Below are 21,061 nucleotides of genomic sequence, written 5' to 3' on the forward strand. Positions count from 1 at the left end.
AGTAATTCTTTAAATTTTAATATCGTACGTAATAGAATGTTGAAATTTAAAAAAGTTTTAAGATTGATTATACATTTTTTAAGTTCATAGACTCATTAAATACAAAATTTAAAATTTAAATACTAAATTTGTAAACTAATTTCATTTTTAACGGCTATAATATGTTGCTCTTGATAGTTTCTACATTTTTTTTCTTATTATACAACGATACGTGGGAGTAGAGATTTAAATATCTATCCTTTTGATCAATAATATAACATTTTAATCAACCGAGCTAGTTTACTAACATTCATGTCACATCAATTGTTTTTTTAATATTGAATAAAATATTTATATTCTTAATAAAATTCTAAAAACATAACAAATGTTGTATTTGAAATAATTGGTAAAAGATTTTTTAAATAATAAATTAGTTTTTAAAAAAAAAACCCTTCTGAGATAATAATAATTTCAAGATTAATTCCAAAAAACTAGTATATCTATCTACACCTCTAAATGTTGGAGTTCTAACATTTAAAAATCAGAACTAATAATATTAACAATTCAAACACAAAACTATTAAAATTGTATCATAATTAATTTACCGTTTTCTTCATGCCTCGTTAAAAAAAAAAAATGACTTATAATTATTTTAATTAAATTTCTAAATTTTTATGAATTAGTTAAACCATTTTATTAAGATGGTCTTTGAAAATCACCAAAAGTATAGATGAAAATTTTTATAAGAAAAACAAGTACAATTCTTAAATGAAAGGAATTTAAAATTATTAAATAATAAATATTGGAAATCTAATCGATTCTTGTAAAAGTAAATCAAATAAGAAAATATAGGGACACGAGTATGTAACTCAAATTCTTTGAATGGGGAATATAAAATTCCACAATTAAGATTTAATTAATACACAAAAAGAAAGGATGCTTTGGAATTGTGACGTGGCAAGTCGTAATTGGCCAATTTTTAAGAATAGTAATAAGACAAAAGAAAAAGGAGCGGTTGAATTAAATGAATGTTGAAATATATCCATTAAAAAAATGAAGTTTGAGGAGAAAAAATAATAATAAATAAATAATACAAAAGTGGGGGGTGCAGATAGCAAAATTAATAAAACAATAAAAAAATTTCTTTCTACATACACACTTCCATCACTCAACCAGCTTCCATGCTGTCAAAGCGACACGTCGTGTTTGACGCCACATTTTCCCACGTGGCGATCTCTTCCATTTCCGCGACACGTCACTTCTAATCTCAACCGTCCGATAGTATTGACTTGTAAAAAGTCAACGAATGTCCATGACTCTAAGATGCTCCCACCCGTAACTTACTATTACCATCCTCCACGCGCCCACGTCAGCTTTTTAAGGCGCGTGAAAACAAGGAGTAGACGGCTAGGTAGGCGACCAACCCGGGCCCACAATTTTTAATTTGATTCACTGAGGAGGCAGGTGGTTATGGCTGCCAGTTCAGAGACCTTTTTAATTTTTACAAATATTTTAGATATTGCCACGTCGGATTCTAATCTTACGGTTTGTAACTGCTTTTGATTGAAATAAGCGATGTCGTCCGTTGGTTTAGTAGTTAACCGGTGGTCCCAGGTGCATGTAATTAATACTTGTGCCGAGTGGGCCCGTGTGGAGATTTTGAGAATGGAATTGACCGGGTGGAACGGTCAGCTGGGCCCACTTGATTGTCTCCGAGTAGCTTGTGAAAAGTTTTGGAGTTTGATCGTACTGGTGACCAGCTACCGGCTACGCCTGTTTCCGATGTTGAGATATTTGTTGGACTGTTGAATTTCACGTCACGAATGTGGGGGAAAAAAATAAATAAATATCATTTTCATGAAAATCCAATTTTATTTTCATTTCATTTGTTTAAAAAAGAGAATAAAAAATCCGTACCAGAGAATTGGAATATTTTTGTGATTGGGTTATTTTATGTATATTGTATGAACTACCCACAGTTGTTAATCTGGTTAATTAAAAGTTAATTTATAATTTTAGTCCTGGAACAATTAAGTGAATTCATTATTTTATATAGATTCGTAAAATTTAAAATATGTATTAAGCTTACGATCTGTATTTAATAGGTCATTACATTTTTAATTTTGTGTCTAATAGATTATGACATTCAATATTTTTTCTTTAAGTTACGGATTTAATAAGCACGAAATTTAAAATTTGATATTTCAATCAATGTAAAAATGAATTTTACATTTAATATATAAATTAAGTTTTAATTTTTTTTATATGTCAGTGACTAATTAGACAAAAATTAAAAGTTGAGGGAGTGTTTTACCTTTATAAAATTTATAATTTTATTAGACACGAAATTATTCAAGGATATTAGATAATTATTAAATTCTAGAGACCAAATTGAGACAAACCCATAAATTTAGGAGTTACCATTGTAATTAAAGTATGATAACCATTTAGCTTTTGATCTTTGGTTTTTCAAATTTATGTTTGTTTTCCCACAAGTATTTTTTTTTTCTTACATAAGTCATTGAATGAATTATTCTTATTCAATTGTTGAGTACAATTATTAAGAGTGAGATTAGTTTGTTTTAAATGGTTAATTGACCATCTCGTGACATGTGAATATACTTTTATTATTACTCTTTTTTTTAGAGTACAACAACATCAACAAATGAGAATTCAAACTTTTAATTTTTGATTGAGGATATATATTTTTGGTACCTAAATTTTAACTCTTTTAAAACGTACCATGATAGCTTTGATCTTAACCAATCTGTGTATTTTGACTTAGATATTCAACTTGGCTACTATATACTACATGATCATGACATTTAAACTTATAAGTAAATAATAAAAATGTATCTTAATTTTGCGTTTTCTTTTATTGTCCTCTAAACAAGGGTTGTAACTATTGCGAATGTAATGGTCACATTAAAGAAGCAAAAATATAGAGGGAAAAGAATTAAATGTTTATATAGACTTGTCTCACCTTAGGGGTGTTCATGGGTTTGGTTGAAAGACTTTTTAGAACTAACCCAATTATTCAGGTTATAAATTTAACCCAAATAACCCTTATTAAAAAAATGAACCCAACCCAACCATTAAATATTTGAGTTGGGTTGTTCAGGTTAATCGGGTCATTTACTTAAAATTCTGTTCTAAAAAAAAGCCAAACATAAATATGTCAAAATCTAATTTAATTATTTTCGTATATTGAATTAAGATTAATAACTCAATTTCAATTTATATAGTGAAAAAAAGTGCAAAGAAACTACTTTTAAGAATTGTTGAATAATAAATTATTAAAAAATATTGGAATTAAATAAAATTAAAATCAATATATGTATAAATAATTGTGTTATAAGTAATAAAAAAATATATTTTAAAGTTAATAATAAATTCGGGTTGATTTGGGTTATATTAAGTGAACCCATAAACCAACCCATCTCATAAATTTTTCATTTATTTGAACACAACTCAACTCAAATAAGTTGATAATCCAACTCAAATCGCACGAATTGGGTTGGGTTGATCGGTTTTTTTCGAGTCATCGGATTTTTTGAACACCCCTACTCACCATGAACAACATATGGTATTTTTCAAGCTTTATATGCTTAGCCATGAAAGAATATGTTGTTTACAAGAGAGAAATATGCATTAATCTCTTATTTGTCCTTTATTTATTAGATCTGCAAGAAAAACCTATCGTTTTACTGATTCTTCTAACATTATTATTACATCATAAAAAGTATTACAAATTTTATCGTGTTACGTATTTTTTAAGATAGGTGAAACCCATTATGTAGAATTTAAGATGAAACCATAAAATTAAAAACGAAATCATTATAAAACAAGATATGGGACTTGTGTCTATTAAACGAAATCATTATCATAACTTTTAAACAACTATAATATAAGAATGAAACCTAAAGTGTATATAGTTTTGTGTAATAATCTAAATGTAGATAGGCACGATGAGTGTTTCATGTGGTACCAAAAACAATTTCCTAATTCCTATACATTCTAATGTGATTAGCCACTAAGAGTTGTTTAATTATTTACATATGTTTGATAATCACTTTTTTTTTTTTTCGTTGTTTTAAAACGAAGTCTATAGACACTATTTATACTTCCAAATTTTTTCATTTGCTATCTACCTTTTACCAATGGTTTAAAAAATCAAGTCAAAATTTGAAAACTAAAAAAATAGTTTTTGAAATTTTGTTTTTGTTTTTAAAAATTTGGCTAAAAATTCAACCATCGTACTTAGAAAAGATAGAAATCAATGGAAAAAATGACAAGAAAATAGGCGTAATTTTCCAAAACAAAAACAAAAACGAAATGATTACTAAATGGTGCTGTAGCTATATATTTTCATTTCGTAATTAATTTACTTAACATTTAAAATGTCATTCAAAAGTTAAGGTTCCGTTTGATAGCCATTATGTTTTTTGTTTTTGTTTTTGAAAATTAAACTTATTTCCTCCACATTTTTTACAATGGTTTACATATTTCTTAAGTACAATTGTTGAATTATTAATCAAATTCTAAAAACAAAACAACTTTTTGAAAAATACTTTATTTAATTATCAAATTTTAGCTTGATTTTCTAAACAATTGATAAGAAGTAAATGTAATAGGAAGAAATTTGGAAGTAGAAGTGGAAGTAGTACCATGAACTCATTTTCAAAGTAAAAACAATAAACAAAATGGACTTAAATTAACAATTAAGTTTTTTTTTTTTTTTAAAAAAAAAAAGAGAGAAAGAGTGAGAGAGACACCATTTAATATAATGTATAAAGGAGTATTGTCTTTATTAATTAATATTTAAGTATTATTAATTAAATACTAATTAAATATTTCAGTTTTGAAACTCTCAAAACTTTAATACTTATTAAATTTTCTTAAACTTTTAAATATTAAGAAAATTCAAACCCTATATATACACACACATATAAAATTTTAATTACATATTTGAATTGTACATTTATCTATAGAAAATTCCATGGTTAATAATATTGATGTTGATATGTAATACTAATTAAATTATGATATGTGAGGAAAATTTTCTTATACTAACTATACTTCTTATATTCATAAATTGACGCATTGTTAAGTGATATGTTATTTCATTATTTCAATAAATCTTAAATTTAATTTTCATCGTAAATTTGTCATTAATTTTGTCGAGCCAGTAAAAATTCATAATAAATTTTATTAAAAAATCATACAAATATATTTGTTAAATCTCTTATAGAAATTGCTTTATTCTTTTAGCAAAAGTTAAACATAAAATTATTGATGATGACTAATTGTAGGATTTATTGGAAAATATAAAGGCTAAATTTGAATTTAAAACTAAAAGGATGATAATAGAACAAGTCAAACATATCAACAATTAAAATGGTATTTTAACAAAATAAAAGAAAATGTAGCATGCATCCTCTTTAGTTGTCACATAACTAATTTTTGGGAAAATATCAATTTATATCTAACTTTCGGTGCCGTATCAAATTAAATTATAAACTAATAATTGTATCAATTTATACTCTGAATTCTGACAATTGTATCAATTTAAACTTCAAACAATTTATTAGATAAGAAAACCAAGACAGTTTCGTTTTCACCTTTAGTTTGTTTCTTATTAATGTAAATAACAAAAAAATAATTATAAGTAAAGGGAATTTGCAATAAAAAACTAAAAATCAATTAGTTTTTAATGTGGTCTAAAATTTTAGAGATATAATCGAATTTTTTTAAAAGTGGATCACAAATATTTTATTTATTAAACAATGTTCAGGTGGACAATTGTTTAGATGACTAAATAAATAAAATTATCTTGAGTTAAATTAGTAAAATATGATTTTAAATGTAACAAATATTGCATTAAAAAAAAAAGAGACAAATATTAAAATAAAACAAAGGAAAATGGGTGGTGGTGTCGTTAATTGAGATCCACGTCAGCAACTGTAGAACCGTCCTCTGACCGAATTGGAGAATTGAGAAAGGAGGAGAGATTATTCCTCACGCGTTATAAAGCGCGTGGCGAGTTAAGTGGAAGTGAAACGAAAAAAAAAAAAAAAAAAGAAGAGAAAAATATATTTCGATACGGATAACTAAAAAATACATTAAAATAAAAAAAGTTACACGTGGCTTATGTGTGCAAAGTGGCAATATTCCATCGAAAAACGACTCTCTTTCTCTTTGCCTTGCTGGCGCCGGCCAATCACAACCGTCCGATTCATTTTCCATTCCAATGATTTTACTTAGTTAGGCAGCCCTCTTCCTGCAATCTCAACCGTCCATTCTTCCCCCTTCCAAAGCAGGTTTTGCGTGAAAGTGTCAAATTCCCCTAAATGATTTTTTCAAAAAATAAAATTAAAAAAAAAAGTAAGAGAAAGTGATTAGATTAAAAGCACATAAAAGCACACAAAATAAACACCAGGAAGCTAGAGAGAGAGAGAGAGCATTTTGCTGTGCATTTTGTCATCGGAGGTTCGCCGGAGTTTATGGTTGGTTTCCGGCGAGGGTGGATTTGATTAAACTTCAAGACGGTGAAGAGGAATCTCGATTCATTTCCGGAGAGAGAGTTTGATTTCATGATTGAGACGCATGATCATGGAGAAGAACAGAGAAGCGAGGAGTTCGTCGAGTATAGTGGCTGCGAATGGATCCTCAAGGCGACGTAGTAGAGCTACGGCCTTCAGAGATTTACCTGGTTTGAACTTCGATTTTCGTTGTTTCTTTGCCTTTTGTTTACTTTTGTTGTGTTTGATTCTTTATTGACGGTGGTTGTTTTTTGTTGCAGAGGAAGGTCAAGTGGAGTTGCAGGAGACGGTCCGGTTAAGGGATAGAGGAGGGAAGAGGGATCGAGATCGAGAGTTTGCGAGTCGGAGTAAGCGGAGGAGGGGAGGAGGAAATAGAGAAGAAGAGGTGGAGGAAGAAGGAGGAGATACTAGTGCTGAAGATATTGTTGCCGATGGAGATAGTTATGAGGTTGAAGACGGTGGAGGAGTTTCTCGGATTCTTTCTTCTTCTACTACGGCTTCTTCGGTTTCAAATCAGAACCAGAAGAGAAACTCTCTTCCGCCGAGAGTTGCGAAGCAACAATGGAAGGTTGTTGATGACGCGATGATTGGTGTTCCGGTTCCGAGAAAGGCTCGCTCAGGTATAGTGTAAAGCGAAGAAAGTAAAAATGAAATAGAACGATTGGTTTCTTTTTTTTGTGTTTTATGGAATCATGCTCTGTTTCATGATGGTGAAGATTGTTTTTAATTCTTTTTGTACAGCTTCTGTCAAAAGATCACATGATTGCACGGTTTCAGGAAATAGTGGTGTTGGAGGAGCCGGAGAAGACATTGCGGACGACCACAGTCATCGGAATCAATCCGATTCGCCGGCGCGGTCGTCTGCTGAGGTTGTTTCGCCGTCGACTTCCATTATTTCGGCTAAGAAGAAGATGGTTAGTTTCCTCCCTTGTAATCATTGTTCAATACATATATTTTTGAAATATTAGTGTGATTTTTTTTCCATGAATTTTTTAGAAATCAACTGGACCAAAGACTCGATCAATGAAGACTTCGAAGGATTCTTCTCGGTCTGCCAAGGAAGGGGATATTGAGATTGAGATCGCTGAGGTTCTTTTCGGACTAAAGAAACAACCACAGTGCTCCAAAAAGCAAGAAGTTAACGTGAAACAATCATCGAAGCAAGAAACAGAGAATTCCAGTGTTCTTCGTGACGCTTCCAAGTCTTCAGTAACATCTACAACGGCAAACTCTTCGCCAACCGCCTTCCAAAAATCTGCTTCGCTTCAAAAGAATTGTGCTATCTCTGATTTGTCACTTAATGTTGGTGGGTATTCTAAATCCTTGAGCTATAGCAAACATTTCCAATTGGAAATTTAATTACCCTTCTCTATTCCGATTATCCTCTATTGATAACGTTCATTTTCGCTCTGTTTTCCATTATAGCTGGGGAGAAGAAAAAGGTTGATAGTTCGTCATTGGATGGTACAGCTAAAGGGGAATCCGAGAAACCTGCAGAGGTTGAAATTTACCCCTCAAAGTTGGAAGTAGCATCTGAGGAAAGTAAACCGGCAAAGGAAGTTTGCACTGGTGGAGATGAAAATAAGGGAAGCAAGAGAACTGGGTTGGCGCCAGAAGATGCAAATTCATGCGCAAAAGGGGATGTTGATCCTGAAGATTCACTACGAACAAGATCGTAAGCGATATAAGATCTTCATTTTCATCTTTAGTTCTTGAAACAATTAATTTCAATATAATTTTGTGTGCGTTCTTAGGATTCCAGAGGCTGTGAACCAGAAAGAAGAGAAATTCAAATTTGACTTAATGGTCAGGGTCTGCAGTTTTACATTTCAATTTTGATTTCCTCCCGTTTTCCAAGTGTGAAGATTCTAAAAAGTGCCTTCGTTTGAACAGGCTCCTCCAACATCTCCAGAAAGGGATGGCTTGACTGATATGGTACCGGATGCTAAGCCTTTGAGTTTGGGAATAGAAATGGTGAACAAGATTTTTTTCACTTTTAGCCATATACCTGGTTTTCATTTTTTCAAACTTTTGATTAATAGATATGTTTTTTCTCATAAATCTGGTGTAGGGGAAAGAGACTTCAAATAAGGTTGAAAATGAAGTAGAAGGATTTAAGGAAAAAGAAAAGGTGATCGATGAAGATAAGATAGTGACAAGTGGGACAAAGTTTGAATTCTTTAAACTGGATTTGGAGAAACCACAATTAGATAGCAATAGCATCGCAATGCAAGAGCAGAGTCAAAAACAGCAACCTAAAGGAGCCGCCAGCACAGTTGAAAAAAATGGTACCCATCATTTCATCTTGAAACTCTGTTCATTATGTTGATTAAAATACGATTATATGCTAAACTGTCTTCTCAACTGTTATGATAACTGTTTTTCCCTCAGAACCATCCACTTCAGTGCGCTTGCCCATTATCCTGGGTGGCTGGCCAACTACCGAAATTCCTTCTGTCGGGTTAGAAATCATTTCTTTAGAACTATATACTTAAGCCAACGACTGGGTTATATGTATTTTGTTGTAAGAATTTTCCTATTCAACCCAAAGTGAAACGTGTTCGTTTTTCCCCTTTGTAATACAGGTACATGCCACCCTTCCGGACAGTGCTACCCGTGGATAGTGTTGACAAATCATCCACTAAACTACAGGTACCTTTCAGGATTTTTCTGAATTTGAGTCCATCTGTGGATTCATCACTGAATTTTTTGACATTGTATGTCCATAATCATGCAGCATCCGAATTTTATTCTCTCGTACCCTCGACCAAAGAGATGCTTAACCCATTACGACGTTGCTCGAAACATTTACTTACACCAGCAATTTACAAAGACGAACTATTTCCACCCAGCAGGTGATGCTTCTGCATCTCTTGCAGAGGCCAAACTCAAAAACATGTCCTCAAAAGAAGGCATGCTTTTGAGTAACCCATTGACCGGAAATCATTTGGATGTGAACCTTAATTCTGTGCAACAGAGAGAGCAAGCTGAAGGTGATTTTCCTGGTAATGTTGTAAATGATAAAAGTCCTGAGGCTGCTAACTTTGCCGATATTGCTAAAAGCAAGCAGCTTGTATTTCAGCAGAGACCGGGAGCGCCTTTTGGTAACTCAATGGTATGATCTTCTTGACTATTTTTCTGCATTGAGTTTCTGTAATTTATTTACTTTCATTTGGTTGATCGGTATATAACATCAAATAATTTATTTTCTTTCTACAGCAGCCTGGTTCTGGATTCATATTCCCTATCGGTCAGCATCAAGCACCGATAGCCGCAGCCACTGCAAATCAATCTGGGTCCGCCAAATCTCCCAATAACCAATCAACATCTCTGTTCAATAATCCAGAAGCTGGCACACTTGTGAGCTTTCCAGCATTTCCTCCAGTATCTACCAACATGAGCTACAGTCACCCCAATGTGGTTTCAGTAGAAGCTCCATACTTGGCGAAACTTCAGAGCAATGGCTATCCATTCACCTTCTCTACTCCTGCGGGGACGAGCGCAACATATAGAGCAAGCAATGCACAACCCTTGCCTCTTTTCAATGGATCTTTCTATCCATCTCAGCTGTTCCATCCATCCCAAATTCAGCCAGCACAAACTCAAACTCATCACCAACCAAGTGGCTCCCATAAACAACCACAAACTCAGCAGCAGCAATGGAGTGTGCATGTACCTGGGAACAATGTACTGCCATCAAATGGTATGCAAGTAAAGCAGTCGACAGAACAGCATTTGCCACTGTCTAATCAATCTCGCAAGCATGAGAATGAAACCAGTGGAGAGGACACTACATCCCTTTCCGACAAGCGAGCAGCTTCAGTTCAGAAAAATGCTTATGGACAAAACTACATTTTGCCTGTTCAGGCATTGGGTTTCACCTTGATGCCATCTGCAACAATGAATAATGGCAATGGTGGATATCATGGTGAGAAGAAACAGTCTCATTCACAAAATTTGAAGAGCACAGTTGCCTTAGTTCCATCTCAGGGACTCACAATGTCCTTTGCTTCATATAATGGAAATGGTACACCATCTAACCTCAACTTCACACCGATAGCGCAAAACACAACGGTCTATCAGAATCTTCCTGATATACAGCGGACAGGGTTTCAGGTAGCACCTACACCTCAAGCTACAAAGCAGAAGAATCACCAAACTTCAGAAGGGAGGAACGGAGTCATTCTATCCGGTACCAGTGATAGGAACACTGGAAATTCTTCTACAAAGCCTTCCACTGCAACTTCAGGGCAGACCCTAGTTTTTGGTAATTCTTCAAGGACTCTCAACTTCATGACATCTTCTGTCCCTGTAAACTGGCCCTCTCACTCCACCAAATCTGCTGCATCAACAACAAACCGACCCGCTGGCAGTTCTTCAGGTAACCAACAGCAACAAGCAACCATGGCATCTCGTATGGCTCCTCGTACTAAAGTACCAACTAATAATACTTTGCCCTCATCAGCTACAACCAAGTTTCCTTGTAATGCTCCTCCTGGTTTCTCACAACCTTTGATACAATGTGACAATTCTATCCAGTCTCCTGCGCAGAAAAACTCGGGAAGATTAGTGGCCTCGGTCGTCCCTATGACATCTCTCCATCTTGCTTCCTCTGCTGCAGTCCATAAGAATTCCATTCAGCAAAAAGGAAGTAATACTCAAGGTCAGACCCAGATATCGTTTGGGGGAGGAGATTTCAAGCCAGCTTATACACAGATGCAACACATTCCAACTAGCGGTCACTCCCCATCTAGCAGTGGAAAATTAAGAAACAACATCAGCAGTAAAACCAGTCCCTCAGTTACTCCCACGCAACCGAAGCAGGATGAAAGCTCATCGACCGGAGCTGGCCAGAAATCGTCTCCTGTGTGCGGTAGAAATGTGCCTTCAATCTTGAACACGTGCCCCAGTCATCTATCAGAACTTAAATACTAGACTCCTTTTTTGCTCCAGCAGTTATAGAAAACACTAACATCAAGTTCAATTAATTCCAGCTCCTCCCCATTAGATGTTTTGGTTTCCTCGTGAAAGGACAATCAAGAATCAATTTGATGAAGCGCGAGGCATTTTGGGGAATTGAAGGCTCGAGAAGTTTACAACCAACAACACATTTTGATACATGATTCACCAGAAGCACGACGAGGAGCATAACGACGGACGGGGCATGGATTTTTGTTGAAACTTCCAAGTTTAACTCTAGTGAGATTATATTTTGGTTGGGTTAGGCTATGTATATTGTAAGTCATTGCATATTAGTAGGGCCAATTTTTTGGTTATATATTGTTTATTGCTAGACAGACCTGTGAATATGATATTATACTTGGGGGAAAAAAAAACAGTGTATTCATTTTTTGATTAGGTAATTTTATTACTTCATTCTGAATTTCTGGTATGCAACAGGGAAAGAAGATTAATAAATATCTGGAGGGAGAAAAAAGGGAAGAACGAGGAGAATCTTGGAAGATAGGTAAGCATTATTGGGAAGGGCTGTCAAACTTTTCCACTATGATATTCTAATTTTCTGTCATTTTCAGTGGTGAAAAATAATAAATAATACAGTTTGATGCACTGAAAAAAGAAGGAAATTATTGGGGAAAGCACATGGAAGAAAGGAGATTTATAGAGTTGAAAATTTTCATTTTTCTGTTGGAAAAGTGACGACTTCTTGTCTACTTTTATTTGGGTAATCAGATGGGTATGATCTAATTATTTGATAGCAAAATGACAACTAATAAATATCAATAAATGTGGAAGTTGATTTGACAACCATCTGTTTTGTTTTAAATTTGTGCACTTTATTAGCTTTTTAGATGAATGAAGTAATAGCAATAAATTTCATTTCTCGTACTATGGGTTTTAATTGTAATCGGGGGAGCGTTAAAATTTAGTTCATATAGTCTTTATAGTCTGATAAAATTTTCATAAATAGTTCATATGTTAGAGACTATTTACGAAGATTTTATGAAACTTATAAAAACTAAATTTTAATTATAAACTATAGGGATTAAATTCTTTCTCCAAATTATAGGTACCAAATTTATCATTTAACATGTGATTTACTTTGTTTCAAATTTATTTGATTTTAGTCTATTATCTGAATTTTTAAATTTCTTTTATTTAATTATGAACCTTCATAATGTATATTTTAATCTCTAACTTTTTCTTTTTTTTTTTCCCAAAAAACCTAACCATCTTGGTATATAATTTAGTCGTCTAATATTCACTTGTCAATTTTTTTTCTCCAATCTCTATAGCTTAAATACACTCATATCAACATGCTAATACACATATTTAAGGCTATGCTATTAATTTGTTGAAAGTAAAATCAATATAAAGACTCAAATAATAAAAAAGTTTGAGGACTAAAATAAATATTTTAAAATTTCTTGGATAAAAGTAAAAACAAATTTGAAAAAAGAAAAAAAAATCGAAATTCATATCAGACATTTAAAAACCAAAATTTTATTTTTCAACTTTATCCTCCTTAAATAAAATAACAAAAAATTGTCCTTATGAAAAAAATAAGATGATATTATGAATATTATAATAATAAATAGATGTTATTGCTTAGTGTCCCAAAGCCATGTGTCACCCTTCATGTTGTCCATGTGCCTGGTAATTATTAGTGTTCATATAAGTTCACATCCTACTTGCCACTTTGCCTATAAATAGTGGTATTTGGTGGATCTTAAAATCACACATACATCACTTCAAAATTCTAATAATTTTCATATTATCCAATTTTATGATTTTAGTTATTTTATTTTATATATTTAATATTATTATATTATATTTTATCTATATTTATGTTCCCGTTGTGCTCCTCAAATTCAATATACGTTATCAGCACGAGCTCCTGTCATTTTTCTCGCTAAAGGTAGGTCCTAATTGTTGGGGTTGATGCCCTAAAGTCTCGTGTCCTGTAGTTTGTAAACAGTTTATACGAACGCTTGTGATGTATAATATATGATGTTTTACTTAACTTCTTGTTTTTGCTCAGTTGAATGTTTTATTTGCTTTACCACAAACCAATAAACCTAAAATCACTGGTTATCTGGATATAACTTAAGCATGTATGTGGTGGCATACAAGTGGATCATGTTTTAAGTGATAACCAAAATGGTTTGTAGTATATGGATATAGGAGGAAAACCTTATCTTGGTAATGCTACGAATGCGGTCCACTTTGTGGAATAGTCACAAGTGTTGTGACTTGTCTCAGATGGTTTGATCCTGATCATTCGTGTAGGGGACATGCGAGTGGGGGCATCCTATACAAAGAGTTTGTATAAGACCTCACCATGAAGTGTTAATATCTCGTTATATAACACCGTTCATGACAGAGACTTCACTTCACTAGGATGATCATAGATAACATGACCTCAAACCTGAGTGAGTTGAGAACTCCTGTCATTGAGGGCGGTCCTTTGATTTGCATGGGTGCGAATGGCCAAGTCGCCGACTCAAACCTACCACTTTGGTGATTCGTCTGATTTGGAAGCTGAGAACTCAGCTACACAAGATGAAATTCACTCATTCTCCAAAGCAGGGGCAAGTAAATAGATAGCTCCCTTAAGGGTTGATTCTAAGGCTTGAAAGATGTGGCGCCACACACCTTCTCTTGGCCCGAGAGGTGTTCACACATAGTTGGACTATGTTGTATTGTTCATTAGAGGAATCAATGGTACTTAAGGAGTGAGATGTAACTACAGAGGCAAAACGGTAAATTGGCCCACCTGTACTTACGAGCATCTGTGAAGGGTCATCATACTCATGATTGGTTATATCCAATGGACATAAAAATATATCTGTGGTAAGAAGAGTTCAGCTGTTGGTCTTTAGTGGAACGCATGGTAGTTAATGGATGGTGGATCTCGTGGCTAAAGAGTTTAGTCGGCTATTCACGTACTGTTGGAGCTTCGATCCATAAGGTCCCCTTAGTAACTTGGATATAGTTGAGAATAAGTTTTTGGGTCAATTTGAAATGTTCAAATTGACAAGAGAGAGTTCGATTATATATGATATAATTGAACTAGTTAATTATATATGATATAATTGACTAAATGTATGAGATACATTTTTTTAAGAAATTGGATATAAATATAATTTATATCAAGTAGAAGAGAAATTACTATAGTAGATGTATATCATATCAAACTATATGTTAAAAATATAATATGATTATATTCATTATTTAATTAATTAAGCGGTTATGAAATAACTGGCCGAGACTTTCTCCGGAATTGTGCGAAAGTAGAAAGATTGAATTCGGTTCTTGTAACTGAAGAATAAAATGAAAATTGTTTTCATTTTGTAAGAGATTTGAAAATTCGCTCACGGTGTGAAAAGTTTACGATCGCTTAGCATTGAGAGCCTATGCGATACTGCCCATCGTCCTAAACGATCGCACACCCACGCACTAAACGATCACATGCGATTTCTAAACGACTGCTTACCTTTTCTAAACGATCGCTTAGCGCGCCAAGTAAACCTAAATGATGGCTTACTATTTGATAGACAATCGCTTAGCAAAACCTATACGATCGTGCACCTTTTCCTAAACGACAAGCACTCGACTATACGATAGTCATCTACTATCTCCCACTTGCTTGTTCGTACTATACGATCGTCTTTTCCTTCTCTCTCTACCAATTCCATCAAAGTCCACCCTTTGGATTCTCACTCCGAGAATACCGAGGGCTTTGAGTGGTGGTGTCGTTCTCGGTTGCTGGTGGTTCGTGCATTACCGATCGTGTAGACAACCATGGTATTGTTAGGGGACTGTTTGCTGGGCGATAAGGATCATAGAGGAGTTCGCTTCTGCTGGACTGTGTTCGAGTGAAGATTGTCTTCAACTAGTACATTTACTCAGTATTTTGTATAATTTTTTTGTTAAAGCATGCCTGTAATTAGTATAACAATGCATATCTATTTGTTAGAATGCATGTATAATAATTCTGTCACAATAAAATCGGAAAGATCCGCATCCGCTCATAGATACTCATGTTTAAGAGTCCCTTCACTAAAGGTATGTCCGTTTTTCCTTCTTCGTTATAATTAACAAATTTAATGTTATTTTTCATATTCAATATATATTAAATTTCTAACATAAATACAATATATTTTTTTTGATAATGGTGCCATGACAAATCTCACAAAATTAGAATTTTTCACCCTTGATATTAAAGAAAATAATTATTTGTCATGGATACTTGATGCCGAAATCCACTGGATGCTATGAATTTTAGGGAGGCTATTAAAGAAGAAAATACGACATCCAGTCAGGACAAAGCAAAAGCTATGATTTTCCTTTGTCATTATCTCCACAAGGGATTGAAAATGAGGTATCTTACCATAAAAGATCCTCGTATCTTGTGGAAAAATTTAAAAGAGAGGTATGATCATAAAAAAAGTTATTTTTTCCTTAAGCTCGTTATGAGTGGATGCACTTGAGACTACAAGATTTCAAATCAGTAAATGTTTACAACTCCGCAATATTTAAATCCAGTTCAAAATTGTTATTATGCGGAGAGAAAATTACTGATGTCGATATGTTAGAGAAGACATTTTCTATATTTCATGTCTCGAATATGCTCTTACAGCAGCAATATCGAGAGAAAGGTTTTTAACAGTATTATGAATTAATTTCATGTCTTCTCGTGGCCAAAGAAAATAACGAGCTATTGATGAAAAATCATAAATCTCGACCAATCGGAACGACACCATTCCTTGAGGTAAATGCTGTGAATTTTAATAATAATCGTGGTTGAGGTCATGGTCGTGACCATAGTAGAGGAAGAAATAATGATCATTTTCATGATGGTCGTTTTAATCATTCAAATTTCAAAAGAACCACACAAAATGATGATCACAGAAAAGAAAAAAAAAAACTCCATAAGATAAGAATTCAAAAAGATGTGGAATGCCTGGGCATTGGTCACATACTTATGGTACGTCAAACACTTAATTGACCTCTATCAAGCCTCACTGAAAAAAAAAAAAAGAAAAGAAAAAGGTGGAAGCAAATTTTGCATACTAGGATAATGACATATTTGACCCATATGACAAATTTGGATGTGGTGGACTTTTTTGAATCTCCTGAAAAGAAGATTGGCACAATTGATGGAACATCAAATATTTCTTTTGATTTTGAGAATATCTAGACTTAATATTATTATTATTATTATTTTTTATCTATCTTCATTTTTTTTGTAACTTTTGTATATTTTAAGTGTTGTTTTTCTTATTGTAATTATTTTTTTTTAATGAATAAACATGGATCATTCTCATATGTTGGGTGTTTCAGAAATAGCAAAGAAGATCTATGTCCGGCAGATAGTGCAACTACACATAATACTTACAAATAAAAAAAATACTTTTCCAAATTGATAATACCGAAAGCAAAAGTAAATACAATATCAGATTTTGCAAACTTGATCGAAGGTTTGGAAAAGCAAATATTATTTTGCCTAGAGGAACAAAATTTACAATTGACAAAGCATTGTTCTCTAGTCAATCAAAGAAAAATCTTCTAAGTTTTAAAGAAATACGTTGCAATGGTTATCATATTGAGACTGATAGTAAGAATAATGTGGAATATCTATATATCATATCCGCTGTCTTAAATAAAAAACGTATATTAGAAGAGTTGCCTGCTTTACCTTCTAGAATGTATTATACTCATATATGAGTAATTGAAACATATGCAACAATGAAGCTGAAGTTCATGGTTCCAGACATATTTACAATTTGGCACGACCGATTGAGTCATCCAGGATCTATAATGATGAAGAGAATTATTGAGAATTCAAATGGACATCTATTGAACAACCAGAAGATTCTTCAATCTAATGAATTATCATGTGATACTTGCTCTCAAAGAAAATTGATAATTAGACTATTACTAGCTAAAGTGGGGACGTAATTACCTACATTTTTAGAATGAATTCATGGTGATATATGTGGACCCATGAACCCATCAAGTGGACTATTTAGATATTTTATGGTATTAATAGATGCATCCAGCAGATGGTCACACATGTGTTTATTATCAAGTCGAGATCTTGCATTTGTAAGATTACTTGCTCAAATTAAGAGTACAATTTCCTGATTATACAATTAAGACCAATCATCTTGATAATGCTGGTGAATTTACATCCCAAGCTTTTGATAATTATTGTATGTCAATTAGGATAAGTGTTAAACATCATGTAGTTCATGTTCATACATAAAATGGTTTAACAGAATCATTTATCAAACGTTTGCAATTAATTGTAAGATCATTGCTTATGAGAGCTAAGCTTCCTTCATCTGTATGGAGATGTGCTATTTTACATGCAACATTACTTGTACGCATTAGGCCAGTAGCTTATCATAAGTACTCGCCATTACAATTAGCTTATGGTCATGAGGCAAATATTTTCCATCTGAGAATTTTTGGATGTGTTCACTAAGATGGGTCCTCAAAGGATGTTAGGACTATATGTTGGATATGATTCCCTATCAATTATTAAATATCTTGAGCCTGACGGGTGATGTATTTACTGCACGATTTGCTGATTGTCATTTTAATGAGATAAATTTTTCAATATTAAGGAAAGGAATTAAGAAGTTGGAAAAAGGAATTACATGAAATGCATCGGTATTGTCTCATTTATATCCTCGTACAGATCAATGTGAACTTGAAGTTCAAAAAACAATTCATTTGCAAAATATAGCAAATTAATTACAAGATGCATTTACGGATGCAAAGAAAGTAACTAAGTCACATAAATCAGCTGCAAATGTTCCATAAAAAATTGATATCCAAATACAACAAGTTGTCATTAATGAGGTTGGAACACGCCAGAAGCGTGGTAGACCAATGGGTTCCAAAAGACTTGGTTGATGATGTAAATACCCATAAAGAAATCCTCGATATGACTAGTGAGGAAGGTGAAATACCTAAAGATAATAATGAGATTTCAATAAACTATTTCATGACAGGAAAAGGATGGAATTGAACTGATGTAATTATTGACAACATTTTTGCGTATAATGTTGCTCTTGATATTATATCTAAAAATGAGGATCCTGAACCAAAATCTGTTGAAGAATGTTGACATAGAAAAAATTGGCTTCAGTGGAAAGAAGCAATCGAGACAGAATTAAACTCACTTTCAAAACGTTAGTTTTTGGACTAGTAGTCCAAACACTAAAAGGTGTTAAAATTATGGGATACAAATGGGTATTTGTGAAGAAAAGAAATGAAAATAATGAGGTCACAAGATATAAGCAAGACTAGTTGCACAAGGTTTTTCACAAAAGACCTGATATTGATTTTGAGGAGACATATTCTCCGATGGTATATGCAATTACATTAAGATACTTAATTGGCTTGACTGTGTATAAAAGTCTGTATTAATCACAGATATTTATATGAATCTTTTGATAATGATATTTATGTGAGAATTCCAGAAGTATTTAAGGTACTTGAAACATATACATCAAATTCTCAGGAATGATATTCAATAAAGTTACAGAGGTCACTATATGAATTGAACCAATCAAGACGGATGTGGTACAATCGCTTGAGTGGATATTTATTGAAAGAAAAATATCAAAATAATCCAATATGTCCGTGTGTTTTTATAAAAAATCATAATTCGGATTTACTTTTATAACTGTATATGTTGATGACTTAAATATAATTAAAACTCCTAAAAAGCTTTAAAAGGTAATAGAATATCTTTAAAAAGAATTTGAGATGAAAGATCTTGGAAAAATAAAATTTTGTCTTGGTTTGCAAATTGAACATTTACCAGTTGGAATATTTATTCACCAGTCAAATTATACTGGAAAATTTTTTAAAAGATTTTATATGGACAAAACACATCCATTAAATATTCCAATGGAAGTCCATTCATTGGATATAAAGAAATATACATTTCGACTTCGAGAAGATGATGAACTTTTTGGTCCTGAAGTACCATATCTTAGTGCAATTGGTATACTTATGTGTCTTGCTAATAATACAAGACCAGATATTGCATTTTTAGTAAATTTATTAGCTAGATATAGTTTTCTCTTACAAAAAGACATTGGAACAGAATTAAGCATATACTACGTTATCTCTGAGAAACAATCGATATGAGTTTGTTTTATTCAAATAAATCAAAATTTGATCTAGTTGGTTATGCAAATTCTGGATATTTATCTGATCCACACAAAGCTAGATCTCAAATAGGTTATCTATTCACATGTGAAGGAACTACTATATCATGGCGATCGGTGAAATATACTATAACTGCCACTTCCTTAAATCATGTTGAAATTCTTGAAATTCTCGAGGTTAATCGAGAATGTGTATGGCTAAGGTCAATGACTCAGCACATTCGTGAAACGTGTGGCTTGTCTTCTAATAAAAAGCTTCCAGTAATATTATTCGAAGACAATATAGCTTGCATAGCCCAAATCAAAGGAGGATATATTAAAGAAGATAGAACAAAGCATATTTCACCGAAGCTTTACTATACTCATGATCTTGAAGAAAGTGGCGACATCACTGTACAACAAATTTGTTCGAATGATAACCTGATAAACTTATTTACAAACGCATTACTAACCACAACTTTTGAAAAATTGGTGCACAACATTGGAATGCGGCGACTCAGAGATCTTAAGTGATGTTTTCATGAGGGGGAGTAAATATATTGTATTCTTTTAGGAGTATATATTATATGAAATATGTACTCTTTTTCATTCACTAGGGTATTTTCCCATAAGGTTTTAACGAGACATATTTCATATATATATATATGAGCATCTAAGGGGGAGTATTATGAATATTATGATAATAAATAGATACCCATTGTTTAGTGTCCCAAAGCCATGTGTTACTCTTCATGTTGTCGATGTACCTTATAATTATTCATACTTTGTGTCAATGTAAGTCCACATCCTATTTGTCACTTTGCCTATAAATAGTGGCATTTGGTAGATCTTAAAATCACACATACATAGAATTCCACTTCAAAATTCCACTAATTTTCATATTATCCAATATTATAATTTTAATTATTTTATTTTATATATTTAATATTATTATATAAATATATTATTATGTTATATTTTCTCTATCTCTATGTTTCCGTTATGCTCCTCAAATTCACAACAAATGACAATTTTAACATGTAACTTGAATATTAAATTTATCTTAAAGGATTATAATTAACACACTTTATGATGTCAATTGAGTTACTATGACTGCACATATAAACTACAAATAATTGAAATGTCCAACATAATATAGAAACTTAATTTCAATTGAAATTAAGGTGTAGACATAAACATAATTAACTATTCAATTGAAAGCTTATACCATAGACTTTATGTCTTTTTTTTTTTTCTTCCATAGAATAGGATCCCATAGGGGTCCGTCCTGAAAGAGCCAAGGAATTCCCAAATGGACGGAGAATAGAAAGAAATTTCTCTCTATTGACTAAACGGGACGGAGATTACATTTCCCATCCCATAGTAAAAATTATATACATATATATTATT

At 32.6% G+C, this 21,061-nt stretch overlaps 1 protein-coding gene across 4 annotated transcripts; it reads left to right on the plus strand.

Annotated features, from left to right (window-relative positions):
- The first annotated feature begins 6,101 nt into the window (after window positions 1–6,101).
- LOC120085092 (protein TIME FOR COFFEE-like) lies at window positions 6,102–12,098 on the plus strand. Of its 4 annotated transcripts, none has more exons than XM_039040946.2 (12): window positions 6,102–6,691; window positions 6,782–7,141; window positions 7,263–7,435; window positions 7,518–7,827; window positions 7,947–8,196; window positions 8,276–8,327; window positions 8,415–8,495; window positions 8,593–8,809; window positions 8,913–8,982; window positions 9,107–9,173; window positions 9,259–9,636; window positions 9,741–12,098. In XM_039040946.2, exons 1-12 carry the CDS (start codon window positions 6,586–6,588, stop codon window positions 11,454–11,456), a joined length of 3,780 nt encoding a protein of 1,259 aa, XP_038896874.1. In that variant the 5' UTR covers window positions 6,102–6,585; the 3' UTR covers window positions 11,457–12,098. The 4 variants fall into 4 exon arrangements, with proteins under 4 accessions (XP_038896874.1, XP_038896875.1, XP_038896876.1 ...); XM_039040947.2 differs by having other exon boundaries at window positions 9,744–12,098; XM_039040948.2 differs by having other exon boundaries at window positions 7,299–7,435.
- The last annotated feature ends 8,963 nt before the right edge of the window (window positions 12,099–21,061 follow it).

Source organism: Benincasa hispida, chromosome 9, assembly GCF_027475165.1.
Source record: "Benincasa hispida cultivar pf3 chromosome 9, pf3_genome.v1.1, whole genome shotgun sequence".
NCBI lineage: Eukaryota > Viridiplantae > Streptophyta > Magnoliopsida > Cucurbitales > Cucurbitaceae > Benincasa > Benincasa hispida.